The 22,832-nt window shown below is 34.3% G+C and overlaps 1 protein-coding gene across 1 annotated transcript in view; it reads left to right on the top strand.

The window, feature by feature from the left end:
• The window catches only part of TBC1D32 (TBC1 domain family member 32), a 176,438-nt gene that overhangs the window by 93,725 nt on the left and 59,881 nt on the right, over nt 1-22,832 (top strand). Inside the window, exons 24-26 of the mRNA XM_045843791.1 lie at nt 13,396-13,518; nt 15,976-16,084; nt 16,902-16,995. Of these exons, the coding sequence (XP_045699747.1) occupies nt 13,396-13,518; nt 15,976-16,084; nt 16,902-16,995 (326 nt within the window). The remainder of the gene's footprint in view (nt 1-13,395; nt 13,519-15,975; nt 16,085-16,901; nt 16,996-22,832) is intronic.

Here is a 22,832-nt window from a genome sequence, read left to right as displayed (position 1 = left end):
TGCTTTTTTGCCTTTGGTTTTAGCTTTGATCCCTGCCCAAGGATTAGCAGTTTAAGATTTTCTTAACTGTGTTTAGGTTGGGGGAATATAATGCTCTGCCCTATAATATTTTATCTCAATGTAAAAACTGTGTATCACTTGGAGAAATATTACATTGAATATTAATAGTTTTCTTAATATCAGACTTCAAATTAAATTTGTTACAGAGTAGAATTATTTACTAACAGCATAAATCTTATTAAGTAATTTTTAATTAAATGTACACATTAAAATTTAATATTATTAAAGAAATATTAAATGTAGTTATCCCAAAATATATTTCTAATACATTTGAAACCCTGATATTATCTATTTACTGTTAATTTTCTTCAAAGCAAAACTCAAGAATATTAACTTATAGAACTGCTTTTAAAATTTATCACTTGCAATTTCAGTTATTTTACATTTATCTACCAGCAGTAGACTTTATACATAGTATGATGAACAATCTTATGCATAACTATCTTCTTTGTGAAAAATCTGACTTATAAGTGACTTTAAGAGGAAAAGTAAAAAATGTTTTTATCTGTTTAGAAACATTCTGGTTATTTTAACATAGACAAACATTAATATTCTATCACAATAAATTATCAAATTACTATTCCCAGTGACCTAGATGCTGACTAATCTTAAATATGACTAACATTAGTAATGAGAAATAATTTTAAAATGATCCCTTGTAACCTTTTTTAATATCACAAATTAGAATATAATTTAACTGCAAAACCATCTACATCTTGGATTTCATATGCACACGAACATGCAGATCTATATGTACACACATTCAATATCTAATTTTACTGTATTAATTGAATTTCAAAAAAGTAATCAAATGATCTACTACTAACTGAAGATATCAGTAACTGATTTAAAATTCTTATTTAGTCAACAAATTGCTGGAAAATAATAAAAATACTCAACATCCTACCTTTTAAAGATACCCACAATTAGCCTCTTGATGTCCATAGTTTATAACCTTTACCTGAAATATTTTTTTGAAGAAGAGTTTTATTGTTTTAAAAATAGTCTTTTTTTATTTAATTATTTAAAATGATCCTTTATTGCTCTATATCACAGGGGGCGAGCCCAAGGCCCACAGGCTGAATCAGGTCCTCCACCTTGTTTTATCCAGCCCAGCACCTTGTTTATACCCAGTGGCAGCACCGAGCTCTCACCTAAGTGTTAAGGAGTAGTTACATTTATACAGCCCTAAAATTACGTTAGGCCCTTTGAAGGCAACCGCAAGGCCATTGTGGCCCTGGAGAAAATGGGTTTAACATTCCTGATCTATACCATAATTTAAAAGGACAGATAATATCTCAGTAAATGTAGGTTATTTGAAATTTTTATTATACATCTTCATGGATAACTCTCTGCCTGTAATTATTTCTTTACAACAAAGCCTTAGAAATGGACTTGCGAAGTTAAAGAGTAGGCGGTTTTCAACCCAGAAAGCATATTTCTTTCTGCCGTCTTTTTATGTCTCATTGTACTTCGCCTCTCTATAACATTTTATGTTCTACCCACTATTGATACTTTAGGAAAATACTTCTTTATTCACTCAGAAGATATTTATTGGATTTCTACCAAGTGCTACACTGTTATATACAGTTTTGGGTTTTTGTTGTTTTTTTTTTTAGGATTATGTGACCCTTCTTTTCTTTATTATTGGATTCCTTTTTATCAGTCATTCGTTTCTCATTCTCCTTCCTCTCTGCTACCTGCCTTTTCAGTTCTCTTCTAGTGTATGCCATCAGTCTGTTTTTCCATTTTTTCCCCTACGATGGTTTCAGTTATCACTTTTTACTAACTGATCCTGTATCTGTGTATCTATCTCCAAGTTTTCCTTTGATTAGATGTCCAAATTATTGAGCATTTGGGTCTGCACACCAGCAATTTAAGAAAACTCAGTATGCCCCAAAGCTCTACTCGGTGTACACTTATAGAAGTCCAAACTAACTTCCAGCTTCAGGAGATCTCAGAGCACTTTCTGAGACAAAGATACGAATTTGGCACAAGAGCAAGTGAGCAGGCTCTCCACAGCCTCTGCTCATGCCTGTTCCACACGCAGTGTTTCGTTGGCAGACTGACCCTGCTCCTCTCTTTTCCTCTGTACATGTGGTCATAGGTGTTTCAGAAACTTGAAGTTCCAGTTTTGCTGCTGTGGTTAGTTTGTATGTAATTCGTGTCCCATTCTTGGTTTTGGTCATCAGTTAATCGGACATTGCATTTCTGCTAGCCAGTTTGTGCTGTTTAGAAGGAAATCTTTTGTGTTCGATTATTATGTCATTTTATTAAGTGAGATATATACACAATGTACATATTTGAGAGTTTATAAAAGTATAACATGGAATTTAAGGTGGTACATATACCAAAATATTTAGAATATTAGTAGAAATGAAATGCGTTAACTCAGTCTTTTCAGGGGAGAAATATTAGGAAAAAGCAGCAGGGTAAAGAGAAGGGGCTTGTGACTGCAGGCGTGAGTCAGACAAAGAACATGCTTGGAATTCCTTCAAGTGGAAATTATACCTGGGACTAACCATTTTGGTTCCCTGGACAAGTGCCCACCTGTGCACATTAATGATGTGATAATATTTAATAAGTGATATAAAAAGTATGTAGTCATTCTTATCATTCTTCTGGTGGTGAAATTTGATTTGGGTTATTAGACAAGTCCTGGGGTATCTACCGTGTCCAAGCTACATTCCAAAACAAGTGAAAGAGTTCGTCCTGAATTTCAGACACTGTTTTGTTCCTGCAAATAGTTCAAATAAATATTCACATGAAGTAGGCACTGATTTGCATTTACAGAAATTAATTGAAATTCAGAGATGTTTGGTTGGATTTTAAGAATAAATTTCTATATACCATGTATTAAAAACAGATTCTTTGTATTTATGAATATTTTAATGGATATTTGCTTGATATGAACTGTTCATGTGCCACAATCTCTGATTTGGAATTCTAAAATTCAGGAAAGGTTTTTAAAAAATAAACTTTTTTATGACATATTTTCTCTCTATACCTAATTTTACCTGAAATGATGTGAGGCTTTATAGTTTTTATTTAACCTGAAGAATTTGAAATATAAATGTTTTGCCAAAGAAATATTAATGTGCTTACTTATGAGACATTGCTCCAGACTCAGTCTGTACTGTATTTTTTTCCTGAATGCTTAAAAATTCTCAGTTCTTCATTCTAAGGTTTATAGATAAGGAATTATAGACATTTACATCATGACTTTGAAATTTTTAATTCACTTAGAAGGAAGGGGTTGGGAGAGGAGAAGGAAAAAGAAATAAATTATACAGTGTCATATTTCAAAATTTAGTTGTGCGGTGATGTAAAATGCCCATTTCCAGACTAGATTGGGAGGCTCCCTTTGCATTTGAGGCAAAACAATGTCTGTATCTTCCTGTTGATATCTGGGCCTAAGGCTCAACTGCAGAACTCTTAGCGTCCTGGCTTACCTAGGTCATAGCTGGCTTTCCTCAAGTCAGCACTGACAGGGAGCCTCACAGAGGACTCAGAGCCATGGTCGTTGTGAGCCCGTGCAACTCATATTCTAACCAATTGATAGTTAAGGCAATCTGGTCCCAGACTGTTCTTTTGCTTAATCATGCTATTTATGCTTGTTGGCACATATTCAAAGGTATGTTGACGTCTCCTGGGGAGCATCAAAAATTTATGCAGCTGCCTGTGGTGTTACAGTGATAAATTGGATGTTTGTAAATTATTTGGGGTTATACAGTGTAACATTAAGAGCATTTTTCAGTGCATAAGAAGCCCTTAATTAGTATATTTATATCTTATAATATATATAAAACATATAACTATATCACAAAATTTACAGGGTCAATATATCAAGGTTATGATTTATTATCTCATAAGAGCAGTAACCAATAACCAATTTGAGTCTTAATGATTAACACAAAATCCTGCAAATCTTAGTAGTCTGGTTACCTTGGTTAACAATTCCTTATCCTGACTGAATATATTTTGATTTTTTTTCCCACCCAGTAATACCAATTTCCTATGGTTAAACCTAAATCCTTACCCAGTGGAATTTTATCTTAGGTTTCTAATTTAAACAAGATAAATTCATTTGTAATGTCCAATTCATGTTTAACATTTTTTATAATTCTTGTACCCTAAACATTTTTCTTTATGACAGAAATTAAATCATATTGATTCAGTTTCATTATATTAGAGGCAAAATTTAATTAGGTGAAAAGAACTTTTTAAAAGACAGTTTAGAGCTTAGAAAACAAATATTTGTTTTACCTATTTGAGGAAAAGTAAAAACTAAGTAAACTATTCTGTATGTTTTAAATTTACTTTCCAATGCCAGCACAGAACCTTTATTTATTTATTTTTGACAGAAGAGCTGTACAAGATATTAGTTCATAGTTTATGTGGTATCTACCAAACACTATTTTAATTTATATTTATTAAAGTAATAAATGCACATAGTTAAAAAGCCAAGTAGTATGGGGCGGTTTTTAGAAATGAGGAATCATCCTCTACCCGTCCTTCCCCATTGCCATGTCCCACTTTTCAGAGGATGCTACTTTCAACTCCTTGAATTCTTTTGTGTATTTGACTCTAGGTTTTTAATAATGTGCTTGCATTATGCCACGTCTTGATTTTTAAATTTTATCTCTTGTCTTTAGAGATTTATCAGTAGAAGCTTAGAATTTAGATTTCCTGTTCTCTTCCTTTCTCCGTGCTCCATAGTTTTATCACAATCTTGATTAAATCCCTATCGAAAGTTTGCTATTTTTTCTATATAAACATTATTCATTTGTTGGCGAAGTAGTATACCATAACTATATTGTTTTTCCTACTTTATTTTTTTAAAGTCTTTTTAAATGAAGATTTTATTTATTTATTTTTAGAGAGGAGAAGGGAGAGAGAGAGAGAGAGAAATCTGTGTGTGGTTGTCTCTCGCGCGCCCCCCACTGGGAACCTGGCTTGCAAACCAGGCATGAACCCTGACTGGAAGTTGAACCAACTACCCTTTGGTGCACAGGTGTGTGTGCAGTCCACTGAGCCACACCAGCCAGGGCCCTACTTTATTTTTTTTGGAAATTAATAATTGCATGGTTTTGTTTATTTGCTTTATTTTCTGTGTTATCTACTAATGTATCCTTAGACTATCCTCAAACATGTACTTCTACCTTTGCTGCTGCATAACACAGTGCTTATTATGTCTCAGGAATGGTATTAATTTTACATTTAAGTCACTTATTTCAGAATAGTCCTGTGAAATAGGTATCTTTCTTAACTCCACTTTTATAAGTTGACTTACCTGAGCCAAAGAAGTTAAGCCATTTCCTTAAGGTGACACAGGTAGTAAATGGTGAAGCTGGTATTTGAACCTAAATATTCTGGTTCCTGAGAATGCAGTATCTGACCCATACATTGTACTGCTTCGTGAGATAAACACCAAAGTGCCTTACAATTATTCTTGCTAATTATATCTCAAGGTTTTTATATTCTTTTTAAAAATAATTTTTGGTGTGTTTTTTAAAAGATTTTATTTATTTGTCTTTAGAGAGAGGGGAAGGGAGGGAGAAAGAGAGGGAGAAAAACACTGATGTGTGGTTGCCTCTCACACACCCTCTACTAGGTACCCAGCCCACAACCCAGGCATGTGCCCTGACTGGGGATTGAACTGGCGACCCTTTGGTTTGCAGGCCAGCCCTCAATCCACTGAGCCACACCAGCTAGGCAAGGTTTTTACACTCTTGAGGGCAGGGACCATGCCCCATTTTTATTTGTGAAAGCATAAACACTAGGTGAACAAGAGGACATCTTTATTACTGTTTTTTTTTTTTTTCTTGTACCACACCTTGTTCCATTTTGCACTGGAGAATCCTTTGGCCCTATGTATTAGCCCTCTTGGGATTTCCCTTTTCCATCCTGGGAACTGCTTTTATCTTTCTTCTGAGTTGGATCTCCTTTTACCTGGGATTAGATTTCCTATATCTTGGTTTACATCCTTGTTTTGATGGAGATACTTTTGCAATAAGAAAGGTGTGGGATGAAAATTTTTGAGACAGATACTGGTTGGAGATTTTCACAGTATAATTTTGGAAGCTATAGAATGAATGGATGAATTATAATGTATCAACAGTGCAAGAAAGCTAATACCCAAGCTGGCAGCGGGAGGAGGCTCAGAAGCAACTTTTGCACATCACGGCTTTCTAGAAGCACTAGGAATTAAAGGCACCACTGAGAATGGAGATGAAAGTAGGTTATTAGGTGGAAGACTGAAATTTTCAATAATAAGATTATAGGATTATTCCCTAAACTCCTACCCCACTCAGTTGGTATTGTGCATTATGATCTTCCAAAACATAGAGTTATACGTGTACAGAACTTCACCATCAAGTCCAAATAGCATTTGTAAGAAGCCTAAACTGGCCCTGAGGACACGGGTAAATTGGATAAACAATTGGCACACACATTTACAACACACACTTTCGGCAACTTTCTCTAACCAAAGTAGAAGAAAAAGTTAAATCTAGCTTATAGATGACACTATGTGAGATGCTAGCATTTGCTACAATTGGACTCTATCTCAAGGTTTTTATTTACCCTTTCAGAGAGGGAAAATCTTGAAGTAGAATATCTATTTATTTCCTTTGTCTAGTATGTAAAGTTAATCTACTTTTAATTGTATCCTGCAAAAGACACATACACATGTTCACACAGACACTTAAGAAATGTGCCTGTGCAACTGTTGATATTTTTACATTAACTTATTTTAAGTTATTTTTATGTTATCTCTGTTCATAAAAAACAAAAATATACCATTAATATTTTATTTAGTTTACCCACAAATTTGGATTCACCTTGAGAAATTGTTTACTTTTTTGGACTACTTCTTGATATAACCAACTTGCTCTACATGTAAAGTAAACAGCAGAATCTTTTTTCATAACTTTGGGAAATTTGGTTTGGGGCCAACAAAAATTCAGCTTCACAATTTGTTCCTTATAAGCCTAATAATATAGACATTTTGAGACTTTTTAAAATCATTTGTCTCGATTAGTGGATATAAATTAATCTGTACACTTCTGTTCAGTTTGTAACCCTAGCTTTAGTATTATGGTTAGGCTAAAGAAATGAAATTGTCTTACTCAGGTGGCTTTTTCTACTCTAGCTGTTAGCTTATATAAACATACTGGTATAGTTAATGAGTCATTAAGATCTGTTTATTAGATGATTTACATAATTTAGTGGTAAATGGCAGTAGTTGTTATAGAGTTTCACAAGAATAATCATATTATGCATACTCATTAAAGTATGCATTTTTATTAGTATTTTGAATTTGTTGAAGACATTTATATTTCTTATGGGTATAATAATATACATTTCCCATTACCTACCCTAATACAGCACTTAACTTTTAAAATACTAAAAATAAATATTGCACAAAATGTAAACATATAGCTTTAAAAATTGTTGTCAAATGAATGTCCATATCAGGCCAATCAAGGACACAAAGAGGACAAGCGTTATGCACTGGTTTGGTCCTCAGTGGTGACTGCAGTTTTGACTTGCATGATATTTATTTTATATTCTCACTAGCTAGTTATGTATTCCTAAACAATATATTTTAATTTTGCTCTGTTTTATACTTTACATTATTGGTAACTTTGACTATATATCCTTTCATGTTTGATCTTTTCTGCATAGCCTTTGGTTTCTAAGATTAATATTGCATGCATTTCAGTTACTTTATGTTCATTGCTATATAATATTTCATGGTACGAATATACCATGTTTTATTTATGCTATTAATAGACATTTGAGTTGTGTCCACTTCTTCAGTTTTGGCTGCAATTAACAAGTCAGCTACATGTAGAACATTAGCTAAATATTTTTTGCATACATACATACATATATAATTCTTTAGTGTGTTACAAAAAGCTGATTATGCAGAAGACTTTTTCTGAACTTCCTATTTGGTTCATTGGAGTTTTGTATCCTAATGCAAATATCAATTATACTGTTATAATTATCATAGCTTTGTTAATAATTTATATTCATAATAACTGATAGAGCAATTCTATCTCCCACTTTGTTCATTTTCAAAAATATCTTGGCTACTTTTAGTCCTTTTCTTTCCACATAAATTTTTATATCAGCTTGTCACACGAACTAGCCCACTGAGATATTAATTGTCATTGGATTGAATCTATAGAACAATTTATAGAATCTATAAATCTATAGATGTGAATTAACATCTTTATAATCTGAGTTTTCTAATCTGTAATCATAGCATATGTTTCTTTAATTTGCATTATTTAATTATGGTCATTAAAATGTTTTTTTCATAGAGGTCTTTTGTATCTTTTGTGAATTTAATACTTGTAGTCTTATATTACATTCCCCAGTATGTGGCAGCGTCACCCAGGGGTTGGGCGTGGGTTCTGGAACCACATTGCCAGAGTGATCTGAGGCAAGATTCTTACCCTCTCCGTCCCTCTGCTTTCCCATATGTGAAATGGAGACAGTAACTGTACCTTCCTCACAGTTATTATGAGACTCATATGTTGTACATCTCCCAAATTTAGAACATGGTAGTTTCCTCATAGATATAAATGTCCACAAAATTGTGTAGATTTGCAAGTTACTTATTCATTTCATTATTCTCTTTTAAAAATTTATTTTAGGTTATTGTAGAGGTATTTTGTTGAGCTTATTTAAAAAAGCTTGAAATTTTTTATTAAATTAGCACACAATGTACATTTAAATTTAAGTTGATTTGGAAAGAATGCGTATCTTTATAACATTTAATATTCTCCTCCTGGTAGGTACTGTCTTTCTATTGAACTTTATTGCATTCTTCAGTGATATATTGTAGCTCTCTTCATTTGGGTCCTGTGCATTTCTTATCTTTTCTATTTTTTTGCTATTGTTAATATGATATATTTTCCATGGTAATACTTTAATTTGTTAGTGGTATAACAAATTAAAGTTATTAATTATCTTTTGTTAATGGTCACCTTACTTAATTCTCTCTCTCTCTCACACACACACACACACACACACACACACACACACACACACACAATTTTCCCCAGCTTCTAGTGGTTTTCTGCATTTTAACCAAATAGCAAGCACATCATACTTTTAGTTGCTTAGGTATAAACTTTGGAGTTTGTGTTATTTTTATATCAGTGTGTAACAAATTACCACAAACTTTGTGGCTTAAAACGACACACAATTATTATGTCAGTTTCTGTTTAGGTTCACTTCAGTTGGGTCTACTGTTCAAAGTCTCACAAGGCTATAATCAAAGTGTCAGCTGTGGCTGTCTTCTCATTTGAGACTCTATTAGGGAAGGATCTATTTCCACACTCACGGAAATTATTGGAATTATTTCCTCATGGCTTTAGGACTGGGGATCTTGTTTTCTTCCTGCATGGAGCCTAGAGGCCTTTGTAGGTTGTCAGTTGAAGGCTGCTCTCAACTCCTAGAGGTCATCTATTGTCCTTGCCATATGGTCCTTTCTTAGCATGGCTGCTTGCTTCTTCAAAGCCAGTGGAAAGGAAAGACTCCAGCAAGAAGGGCACAGAGTTTTATGTAATGCAATCATGTAATCACATCTATCCTATCACCTGTAGTACACTGTGGTTAGAGGGAATTCACAAGTCCTGTCAATACCCAAGAGAAGGGAATCTCACAAGGGCATGAGTACCAGGAGGGTGGGAGGTGTGGGGACCACCCTAAGATTCTACCACAGAGCCTTTCTTTTAATTTATAGATCCTCTACTGACAATGCTCAGTTTTAAACTATTACCTTATCTAAATTATTACTATAGCTTTTTTAAAAAACTGGTATCTATACCTCTGTTTCTGCCTATTCTGTACATTGCAGCCAGAATGAACCTATTAAAACACAGATCAGATCATCTCAATTCTGTACTCACAAGGTTTTTCATTTCATGAGGATGTAATCCTACTCCACTGGTTTCTCATGTCAACAAAGAAAAACTTCACAATGGCCTTACAGAGTGCTGTGTGAGTTGGACCCTTCATGTTACTTTGACATCATCTCCTAATACTTCCTCCTTATTTATTTCATGTTAGCTACACAGGCCCCTTTACTGTTCTTCAAACATGCCAGACATACCTTAGGTCCTTTGCTCAGGCTGTTGTGCCTGAAACACTTGTCCCCAGATCACTCCATGGCTTGCTTCTGCATTTCTTTTCATTCTTCACTGAAGTGTCACCTTGGTGGGGACTTTCCTCACCACCTTATTTAAAATTGCACACAGTTATTCATCCACACTGCCCCCTCAGTAGAGCTTTGTATATACTTTTCTGGTTTAATTTTATCTATACTGCTTTTTGTTTTGGTTTTTAACTTTTTATTTTGTTCATTGTGTATTCCCTTCCACTACTATTTTGCATTCCATACAGACTGGAATTTTTATGCATGCGTCCTCAGCAATGTACTTAAAATGGTGGTAGATACTTGGTATTCAACCAATATTTCTTAAAATTAAGTAAATTGAATTTTGTGTCATGGACGAGATGGTTGCCAAATAAACAGTTTTATCACCTTCTAGTAATGGATATTATTATCTCTTGTCAGATAGCATGTCTCTTTTTTTATAAATTTCTGTGCATTGGCTTAAACTTTTAGATCACTGTTAAATAATAATGGATGACTTTGCTTCCCTCATGACCTTAAGGGGAATGCTTTCCTGTTTATGCTTTTAGCTCTTGCCTTGAGATAAATTTGTTTTGTAAATCAAATTAAAGAAAGTAACCTTTCTTTAATTTACTCAGAATTTTTTGGAGGACAGGGAATAGAAAGTGGATGTTGAATCTTAAATCAAGTAGCTTTTAAGTATCTGGTCAGATGATTATATGGTTCTTTTCCATTACATATTCATGTCATGAATTACATTAGGAGATGTTTTCATATTAAACTATCCTTTTCTTCCTGGAATGAACTGTCCTTGGTTACAGTGTACTATATTTTTTTAATTTACTGCTGGATGAAATTTGCTAAGCTTTATATTATTCCTAGTATTTGCTAGATCTTAAAAGTCTTATATCACTTGTTACAGTTTCTATTCGCTCAACCTGGAATGAGAAAAAATTGGCTCAGGCATTTATTTGCTTTCAGAGTTGCTCCAGTTCATCTTGTGTCTTATCATGGTTGGTCTAGACCCTACAGAACCCTTCTTTTAAATCAGAAACTCGAGGACATTGAGACTCATTTCCAGGACATGTTCACTGAATTAGTAGCCTAACGAAAGAAAAAGGTCACTAAGTTCTCCCTAAACCTTTGTGTTGATGAGGAGTTAGGGTGTCATGGTCCTGGTTAGCTGGAATTTTTCTGTAGACCTAAGTTCTTGTGTGTGTTTTGTCCCCTTTTTGAGCTGTTTCCACTGACCTTACCATGGAGGCAGTCACTTTTACTTATTAGTAATTGTTTCTATAGCCTATAACCCTTAATAAATAATTGGTTCATTTGTGATTCCTTGTTCCACCTTTTTCCCTTGACGAAGGACTCTAGTAGGACCAGGGATCCTCCTGTGCTGTGCTGTGTGCCATTCACACTGCTCTAAAAGAGGGTTGTTTTTCATCTGAGTGTTCTCCTAGGATTGGTTAGTTTCAGGTTCAGTTTCGTGGCCAGAGTATTTTGTAGGCGGTGTGGTGTACATTCTCTGTGCCACAATAGGAACCACATGGGTTCTACTCATCTCCCTTTTAGTAATGTTAAGGTAATGTTTAGTAATGTTTAGTAATCTTTGTATGATTCCTTTTACTTGACTTCTCTGTAACATTTTATATTTTACCCACTATTGGTACTGAAAAACACACTTGTTTATTCACTCAGAAAATATTTATATTTTCTCAGCTTTACCAGAGAATTAAAAAGTTAACCATTGACATTTAACCTAAGAAACATTTCCTGGACTGGTTGCAAAATGATTCTGTTGTTTCTTTTGTAATTAATTGGTGAAACAAAAGTGGTAGTAATTTGCAGTTTTAAAAAACATTTTAATGCCTTTATTGCTGTGGCATTGGCATAACCTTTCTTTTTTTTAAAATTGTTGTTCAGTTACAGTTGTCCCCATTTTCCCCCATTGCTCTCCCCTGCCCTACCTACCTCCCACCTCCAACATTCAATCCTCTGCCACCCCCACTGTCTTTGTCCAGCGGTCCTTTACACATGTTCCTTGACTTGCCCCTTCCGCTTCTTTCTCCAGTTACCCTGTTCCCTCATCCCCTCTGGTCACTGTCAGTTTGTTCTTTATTTTCATGTCTCTGGTTCTGTTTTGCTCACTTGTTTGTTTTGTTGATTAGGTTCCAGTTAAAGGTGATGTTGTGGTATTTGTCTTTCACCATCTGGCTTATTTTGCTTAGCATAATGCTCTCCAGTTCCATACATGCTGTTGAGGAGAGTAGCAGTTCTTTCTTTCTTTCGGCTGCATAGTATTCCACTATGTAAATGTACCACAGGTTTTTGATCCACTCATTTACCAGTGGGCACTTAGGCTGTTTTCAGCAGTTGGCTATTGCAAATAATGCTGCTATGAGCATCAGGGTGAATAAGTTCTTTGGAATTGGTGTTTCAGGATTCTTAGCAGCAGTGAAATTGCTGTTTTTATGAATTACTGATGTTATGATTTTATTTTTATTTATTGATTTTTACAGAAAGGGAGGAAAGAAGAGAGAGAGAGAAACATTGATTTGTTGTTCTTCCATTTATGCATTCACTGGTTGATTCTTTTATGTGCCCTGAGCGAGTATCAAACCTGTAATCTTGGCATATCAAGATGGTGTTCCAACCAACTGAGCTACCTGGCCAGGGTCTCCCTAAATTTTAAATTAACTAGCAGTTGAGAAAAAACTTAATATTTCTAGATTTAATTTTTTTTAAAGCTTGATTTGGAGTTACCCATGGTCCTTAAATTTTCATACAAAAAAACTTTTTTTTTAACAGTCTGTTAACTGTTTAAATTGATTAAAATACAGGGTCTGGCACAAATAATGCCCCCTTTTTATTATAAAATCTTTTATTACAAAATCATAAGCATGTAATTCTATAACATAAAATATCACACTCATGCATACCATATGACATTTTAGGTGAAATGTTCAAATTAAAACTATAAATTATCACATCTGTATTATTACCCTACCAACCACATTCAAGCAGGTGTTACTTCTGCCAGACCCTGTATATCTGAAATAACTATATGATCATTCTTAAAATTTGTATTTTATATGTAAATAGTTAAGACACTAAGAAAGTCTCTACACTTTTAGGATCTATTTTGTAAAATCTACTTTTTGTTATTTCTCTTTATACAGGTTATTAAGTGTGATATGCTGTAGTCTAGACACTCTCCTTCTATTAGAGGCTCAGTATCAAGTGTCTGAAATATTGCTGCGTGCTCAAGAAGAAAGTATCCTGGAGACCTCTGAGGGCCACAGGTAAACTAAAAGGAAAGAAAGCCTATTAAACCATGATAATGAAAACAGTTTGTTTGTCTGTTTGTTTACAGATGCTCTGTTGAGATAGTAATTTTCCATATAGTTTGTTTAATGTTTCTCCATTCTCTGAATTCAACACATTTAAACAACAGAATAACAAAAGCAATTAAAGCATACATGTCACAGTTGGAAATATTTTGATAGATGTTCTTGGAAAGGACTTGCAGAATACTGCTTTCTCAGTTTTGGTTTAACTTAGTTTTTTGTTTTTGTTTTGGTTTTGTAAAATAGTTAAGCGCTAACTTTGTTTAATGGCTCCATGAAGTTTTATCACTGTTAAATTCAGCATGTGTAAGATGACTCATTAAACAAAATGTTTGAATTTTTATCCCTTGTAGAGGGGCTCTTTTGTCCATTCTCTCAGTTATGTTAGTTCATAGTCATAAATTCTGATTATTGCAAAATGAGGTTATGATGGTATCTGTATAATTTTTTCTGTTAATTTATCACACTGGTCATTCCCTCAATATGGCTGACATTTACTGAATGCACATTCAATAGCTAGTATTGTTTTTGTGTCTGTACTTTTAAAAAGGGTAAGTCTTCATCTTAGCTGGGTCTTGGAGAATTACAGAAGACCAGAGCCATTACTGGGTACTCTAGGTTTGATTTCCAGAAGGATGGTATTGACAGCTTTAGGAAGGGTGGAGGCTGTTTAAAAGCAACATTCAGATTTTGAGTTTAAGGTGCTGGGTCTAAAACTTAAGGGAATCTTGACTAAAAATGTGATAAAGTCATTGTGGAAATAATGTATGTCTTAACCCCATTTAAAAAAATGTAATAGTACTTGTCAAGGAAGTATTCCTTTATTAATCTCATTCCTTTCATTATGTTAATTATATTTCCATGAATTCTTTGCTTTTTAGCAAAGAAAGCTATAAGATACAGAGTGAATTTTGCTCTTTTTAAGTGATACACTGATAATCTTAGACATATATTTAAACAAGCACAATGGCCTACATACAAGGATACTTAATGTGGAATGGTCATAAAAGCACAAAAAACAATTCTTTAAAGATTTTATTTACTTATTTTTAAAGAGAGGGGAAGGGAAGGAGAAATAGAGGGAAGGAAAGATTGATGTGAGAAAGAAATACCGATCAATTGCCTCTTGTATGTAATCTGACTGGGGACCAAACCCACAGCCCAGGCATGTGCTCTGACCAGGAATCAAACCAGTGGCTTTTTGCTTTGTGGGAGAATGCTCAACCCACAGATCTACACTGGTTAGGGCAAAAAATTTTTTTAATGTCCATCCATAGCAGGAACTTTAAATGTTTGGGATACATTTGTACAGTGGTGTACTATGCAGATACTAGTACAGAGCAGGTGTATATGTTTTGATAAAGAATTATCTCCAAGGTAAAGTTAAGTGAAAAAGGAGAGGCACAAACATTGTATCCAGTGGTATCATTTGAACAAAAAAGGAGGAACACTTGAATATATTCATAAACAAATATTTGTTTTTATACAGAATCTCTCTCCAAGGACAAAAAAAATGAAATTATAAGAATTGTTAACTCTGTAGGAATTAGAAAGGAATCTGAGAAACTGGAAGGAAATATACTTCTCACTGTGTATTTTTATAGTTTTTGAATTTTGGTACAATTACATGTTTTATCTACTTAATAGCATTCATAAATAGAGAGAAAAATGTTTGGTGGGTACATTTAAGAGTCAAAAAAGGCAATTCAATATAATTCCCCATGACCTAACAAAACTAACCAAATGCATATAAAACAAAGGGAAAATCTACTATTATCAATTCAGAGAACTGTTCCAGACTTAGTTTATAAAATTCAAAACATTTTGCTAGGTACGATGAAATGGAACCACAACAAAACAATACTTTAAATTTAAACAAGGCAAAACCATAGTTTAAATATGGCAGTGTGAGTTGGCATTTCTCCTTTCTCATCCTAGAAATAACCCCAACGATTGAGTGGGGCTGGGGAGATGGTGTATCATCAAAATTTTTAGCCACAAATGTGTTGAAAGGCAGTCAAAAGTGGGCCAATAGTACTAGGGGAGGGGAAGAACTTTAGAAAGGATGTTATGGCTTCTATTAATGTGAAAAACAGTAAAATACAACTCATAAAAAAGAAAAGTGGGAAAAGAAAAAAGAATAAACATACAGGGTGGGGGGAAAGTAGGTTTACAGTTGTTCATATGGAAAATAATATAATAATAAATAGTAATATAAGAATAAATTTTGTATTGCATACTCACAACTACAAACCTACTTTTGTCCCACTTGTATTTCTAAATAAAAACAATGAATAATCTATTTTCCAGACTTTTGTACAGAAATTGGCCTCCTTTTTCTTACATTCTAGTAACTTGATTTAAAATTAAATTATATTTAATTAAATAACAAAATTGATGTTTCTTTTTCAGAGATTTTATAATTGATGGCTTATCAGTAGAGAGAAATCATGTTCTTGTTAGAATGAATCTTATTGGGGGACCAGTGGAACGAATTTTGCCTCCCAGGATGCTAGAGAAGGTGAGTGGGGTTAAGAGGAGGAGGAAATGTTTTTCTGATAGACTTTAAAGCAAGATAGCCAACTCTGTTGACACTAAACAACAACTATCAAGTGTCTATGTCACAGAGGTGACCTTTATTATTAGTAGGAAAATTTAAGGATGAAAGCAAACACCTTCAAAACAAAAATACTGTTCATGGCAATAGGTCATCAGTGCTAGTTTGTGTTGCAGAGTAGAGTATTATTTTACTTAAAAGTTACCATTTTCCTTGTGTGTCTTTGAATTTTTTAGTTTTGATGTCTTTCTCTTTCATGCCACTTAATTTTTATTGAATGTCCATATATTTTTTGTATCTATTTAGCAATATTGTGTACTTCTCCTTCCATTAATATTAAGAGTTTGGGATTCTCTCGAAGGGTTCAGGTATTTTATGTTATTGGGTACATTTTGCTTTGGCGGTCACTCGCTCTGGGGATAGAAATGACTGACTGTACAAGAGAAACAGTTTTGTGAGCAACCTAGGAAATATACAGACGTCTTTTGAAGACCATACATTTTCTTTCATGAGAAAAATACTAAAGCTATCATTATCAGTTCTGCTTGCTAGAACAAGTTGCCATACGTTTGTCATCACCACTTATTTAATGTTGTGTCTATTCTATTTCATTTCAGTTACTATTCATTAGAGCATTGAGTTGTAATAGCTTTGGGTTAGTTAGGGTACTACTTTAGAATTATAATAAAACAAAGCCAATTTCAATGAATGATATTTCAGAACCCCTTAAAATTCAAGATTATTTTAAACTGCTTTTTAAGTCACCTGTCTTCATTCTTAGGGTGATGACCCATATCCTTGGCCAATGTTTTCATCATATCCTTTACCAAACTGCTATCTGTCAGAAGTTACAAGAAATGCTGACCTAAAACAAGGTAAAATATCAAATGCCATGTTATTTTAGTGCTTTTGTTATAATTTGAAAAAGAAAGTACTGAGGAGATTAATACTATTTTCATTCTGCTTGTGAACATGGATACATTCATGCCTACTTATTTATAGTTTAAAAAGTTTCTTATGAAATTAATATTTATATGATGCCAAGTAGTTTCCTTTTTTAATCATGTCTTTTTGCATTACCGTTTAGTCCCCCTTATAGCTCTCTCTGCCCGCCCCCAGTCACCACACAAGATATGGAAGCAGTCGGTGTCCATGAGTCCATTTCCCTTTCTGCGCAGTCCTTCTCCTCCCTGTCCTTCCATGCCCCACTCAGCTCTCGTCCTGTTACTATCCATTAGTTGATCTTTATTTTCCATGTTAGTTCAGTTTGTTCATTAGATTCTGCATATGAGTGAAATCATGTGGTATTTGTCTTCTTTTACTGATTTATTTCACTTAGCATAATATTCTCCAGGTCCATCCATAGTGTCCCAAAGGATAAAATTTTCTTTTTTATGGCCGAATGGTATTCCATTGTGTAAAGGTACCATAGTTGTTTTATCTACTCATTACTGATGGACACAAGCTGCATTCATATCTTGGCAATTTTAAATAATGCTGCCATGAATATTGTGGTACTTATGTTCTTTCAAATTAGTGTTTTGAATTCATTCAGGTATATTCCCAGAAGAGGGATCTCTAGGTCAAAAGGCAGATCTATTTTTAATTTTTTGAGTTACCTCCATATTGTTTTCCATACTGGCTTTACCAATCTTCATTCCAACCAAGAGTGCAAAAGGGTTCCCCTTTTTCCACATCCTCAGCAGCATTTGTTTATTGATTTATTGATGATAACCATTCTGACAGGTGTAAGATATCTCATTGTAGTTTTCATGTAGTTTTTGCATTCCTCTGATGATTAGTGACATTGAGCATCTTTTTATGTCTGTTGACCATCTGTATGTCTTCTTTGGAGAGATGTCTGTTCAGGTCCTTTGTCCATTTTGTAATTGTGTTGTTTATTTATTTATTTATTTATTGATGTTGAGTTTTATAAGTTCTTTATAAATTTTGGATATTAACCCTTTATCAGATGTATTGGCAAGTATGTTCTCCCACTCTGTGGGTTGTCTTTTTTATTTTGTTAATGTTTTCTTTTGTTGTGCAAAAAAATTTTAGTTTGATATAGTTTCATCTGTTTATTTATTTTGTTTGTTTCTCTTGCCTGGGTAATCTGATAAAATATTGCTACAAGCTGTGTCTGAGATTTTGTTACCTATGTTTTCTTCTATGATTTTTATGTTTTGGGGGCCTAACATTTAAGTCTTTAATCCATTTTGAATTTACTATTGTATGTGGTGTAAGAAGATGGTTTAGAATCACTTTTGTGCACACATCTGTCCAATTTTCCAGCACCATTTATTGAATAAACTATCTTCAACTCATTGTATGTGTTTGCTTCTTCCTCTGTTGGATGTTAATTGACTCCAAAATGGTGGGTTTATTTCTGGGCTGTCTATCCTGTTCCAATGATCTGTGTATTTGTTTTTATGCCAGTACTTTGCTATTTCAATTACTAGGGCGTTTTAATATAGTTTGGTATTAAGTGTGATTCCTCCAACTTTGTTCTTTTTTCTCAGTATTGCTATTGCTATGCGAAGCCTTTTGTGGTGCCATATAAGTTTTTGAAATATTTGCTCTAGTTCTGTAAAATACGTCATTGGAAATGTGATAGGAATTGCATTGAATCTATAGATTGCTTTGGGTAGTATGGACATTTTAATGATGATATTTCTTCCTACTCATGAACATAGTATGTGCTCCCACTTATTTGTATCTTCTTCTATTTCTTTCTTCATTGTCTTCTAATTTTCCAAGTGCAGGTCTTTTGCCTCCTTGGTTAGGTTTATTCCTAGGTATTTTATTATTTTTAAAGCAATTGTAAATGGGATTGTCTTCTTAATTTCCCTTCCTATTAGATTGTTATTGGCATATAAAAATGAAACTGATTTCTGGATATTAATTTTGTGTACTGCTACTTTACTGAATTCATTTATCAGTGCTAGTAGTTTCTTGGTGGAATCTTTGGGGTTCTCTATGTATAGTATCATGTCATCTCCAACTCCATCTCCATGTCCAAAGACAGTTTTGCTTCTTCCTTTCCAATTTGGATGCCTTTTATTTCTTCTTATCTGATTGCTGTGGCTAGGACATCCAGTACTATGTTGAGTAAGAGATGTGAAAGCAGGCATCTCTGTCTTGTTCCTGATCTTGAAAGGAATGCTTGTAGTTTTTGCCCACTGAGCATGATGCTGGCAGTGGGTTTGCCATATATGGCCTTTATTTTGTTTAGATATGTTACCTCTATTCCCACTTTGCTGAGAGTTTCTATCATAGATGGATGTTGGATTTTATCAAATGCTTTTTTTGCATCTTTTGATATAATCATGTGATTTTTATCCTTCATTTTGTTTATGTGGTGAATCACATTTATTGATTTGTAAATGTGTACCAACCTTGCATTCTCAGAGTAAATCCCACTTGATCATGGTGTTTGATCTTTCTGCTGCATTGAGTATTTGATTTGATATTTTGTTGAGGGTTTTAGCATGTATGTTCATCAGCAGTATTGGCCTATAATATTATATTGGCCAAAGAATTGGCCAATTCTTTCTTTGTTGTGACTTTATCTGGTTTTGGAATTAGGATAATGCTGGCCTTATAAAATTAGTTTGGTAAACTTCCCTTCTCTTAAATTTTATGGAATAGTTTGAGAAAGAGAGGTGTTATTTTTCTTAGGAATGATTGGTAAAATTTACCTGTAAAGCCTTCTGGTCCAGGGCTTTTCTTTGTAGGGAGTTTTTTGATTACTGCTTCAATTTTGGTAGGTATAATCTGTCTCTTTAGATTCTCTGATTCTTCCTGATATAGTTTTGGAAGATTGTATGGTTCTAAGAATTTATCCATTTCATCTAGGTTGTCCAGTTTGTTGGCATATAGTCATTCATAATATTTTCTAGCAATCACTTGTATATTTTTGGTGTCAGTTATTTCCTCTTTCATTTCTGATGCTATTTAAATGAGTCTGATTAAAGGTTTGTCAATATTGTTTATCTTTTCAAAGGAATTGCTCTTGGATTTATTAATATTTTATATCATTTTTTAGATTCTATTTCATTTATTTCTATTCTGATGTTTATTATTTCCTTCCTTCTACTCACTTTGGGCTTTGTTTGTTATTCTTTTTCATGTTCCTTTAAGTGTAAAGTTAGATTGTTTGAGCTTTTTCTTCTTTTATTAAATAGGCCTATATGCTATGAATTTCCCTCTTAGTATTGCTTCCCCCTTTCCCACAGATTCTGGGTTGTTGTGTCCTCATTTTCATTGATTTCAAGGTATCTTTTGATATTTTCCTTGATCTCATTGTTGACCCAATCGTTGTTTAATAACGTCTTATTTAACTTTCATGACTTGGTGTGTTTTTCAGCTTTTTTTCTCTTGTGATGCATTTCTAGTTTCATAGCACTGTGGTCAGGGAAGATGCTTGATGTGATTTTAGCCTTCTTAAATTTATCGAGACTTGTTTTGTGTCCTAGCATGTGGTCTGTTCCAAAAAATGTTTCATGTGTGTTTGAACACGATGTATATTCTGCTTTTTCCATGCTGTTGAGTATTCTTATAATCATTACTCTAAACTCTCTGTTAAATTGCTTGCCTCCATTTCATCTAGTTCTTCTTCTGGAAAATTCTCTTTCCTTTCTGTTCTTTCATTTGGGGCCTCTTTCTTTGTTTTCCCTTTTTGGCTGCCTCTTTGCATTTGTTTCTGTGTGACAGGTAGATTGCAAGACTGTTGTGCAGGCCTAAGTCAAACCTGCTTGTGACTGGCCCTGGGTAACCTGTTTGGAGCTATCAGAAGTCCACAGCATGTGGCTCCCTCTGCTGGGCCTGGGTGTGTGCAGAAAGAGCCAGGCTGAGCACCAATGCCAGCTTTATTAGCACCAGGCCAGGGGAGGTTCAGCTGAAATCTTAGAGCTCCCAGAGACCCAGCTCTGCCTGCAGGTTTTCTGTAGGGTTACTCAGTGAGTATCTTCCACTGTGCTCCTCAACAGCAGGGCACCACAGGGTAGGGAAGAGTAATTCCTGAGGGTTGGGCTACTGCTTCCCCTCAGGCTGATGCCATTCTGTGAGGAGGGCTCTGCATGAGAAAGATGGCTCCTGCAGTTGAGTAATGACTCAGTCAAGGGATCCAGTGGCTGTTCCTTTAGTTCTCTCCTCAGAGCCACCAACCCCAGACTGTCCTCACATGTCTCTAGTCCTCTCTGCTCTCCCTCTGGCAGAGCCCAAAGTAGTTGGCTATAAATGAAATTTTGTGCATTGGCCCTTTAAGAGGCTCTCTGCTTTCCCCACTGTCTCTCCCTGGCAGACAGCCCACCGCTTTTCATAGCTGGATGTTATCTGGTTTCTTTCCCAGCTCTGATGCTGTAGGCTGGGGAGCTCATCTTGGGGTTTAGAACCTACACTTCTCGGCGGGGGGGGACCCCTGGACACTGAAATACCCCTCCAGCACTTCAGGGCAGTCCGTGGGAGCCTAGACAGCCCTCTTGTGCCTCCTCTGCACTCCCTACCAGTCTTGCTGTGGTGAAGTGGTTTCTTCTATATATCTATGGTTATACGGCTTCTCTCCAGCTAGTAGTATTCAGGTGATTATTCAGGATGATTTTCCTTTAATTTAGTTGTAATCCCATTTTGGTCCTGGGAGGAGGTTAGTGTAGCTTCTGCTTAATCCTCTGCCATCTTGGGTCCCAAAGAGTTTTTATCAGAACATTTTTTTGGTTTAAAAATAATTAAAGAATTTTGATTAATTAACTTTAGGTATGTAGAACTTTATTTAACAGAGTAATATTTTTTTAGTATTTGTGTTTCTTACAAGGCCTGTGTGCTCAACACTTGAACTATATACATTTATATACATATTTTTATACATGCAATAAAATAAAAATTCAGATAATCACTTTAAGAGGAGTTGATACATTTTTAAGAGCATACATTCAAATAATCAGATAATTGGTTGGTAATACAGTATGACAAAAGCTACATATGCAATAAAATTATGTTTAAAGCAGGGCATGACATTTAAATGTGTTTTCTACTTAATAGAAAAGATTTTTTTTTTGCCAGAAGAAATGACAGGCTGGAAGGAGCACATCCAAACAACTATGAGCAGTTTCAGGATGACTGAGGTTTCTGATGTGAGTGTAGGAGTCCCCAGAGCTAAGACAAGACAGGGAAGCTAAGTTCAGATAAGGCTAGTGTAGCTCAGGTTCAGGTGCTTAGACTTTTTCATAACAGCAATGAAAATTCACACATTGTTAGAGTGGAGATTCTAAGATAAAATATAAAGATATATGAACAAATTATTCATTAATTTGAGAAGTTTAATCTTATATCAACATGAATTTATAATACCATTAAACTTTCATTGGAAAGGAATAACATAAGATTAATTTCATATAGGTTAAGTTCTATAGAGTGATTGTTGAAAATAAGAAATTTTTTGTGAGGCTTTATATGCCATTTACCTTTCCTTACATTTATTTGCTTTCAAACAATCAATAGAGGCCATCAGTTGACATACATTATTTTGTTTCTGTCCAGTGCTTTTGTAGCATATAATGTACAGTATATAATGTAATGTGAGACATTACATATTTCACAATTGAATGGAAACAAAAATTCTGTTTCTTTTTCTTTTTACTTAGAGCTAGGGAAAGAGAGCATGAGGGAGTGCTTAAAGTTTTTAAGATTTGTCTTTGTAACTCACCTTACAAATTTT

This window comes from Phyllostomus hastatus, unplaced genomic scaffold, assembly GCF_019186645.2.
Source record: "Phyllostomus hastatus isolate PE091 unplaced genomic scaffold, TTU_PhHast_1.1 phas_contig_40, whole genome shotgun sequence".
Lineage (NCBI taxonomy): Eukaryota > Metazoa > Chordata > Mammalia > Chiroptera > Phyllostomidae > Phyllostomus > Phyllostomus hastatus.
This window is presented reverse-complemented; position numbering and strand designations above follow the sequence as displayed.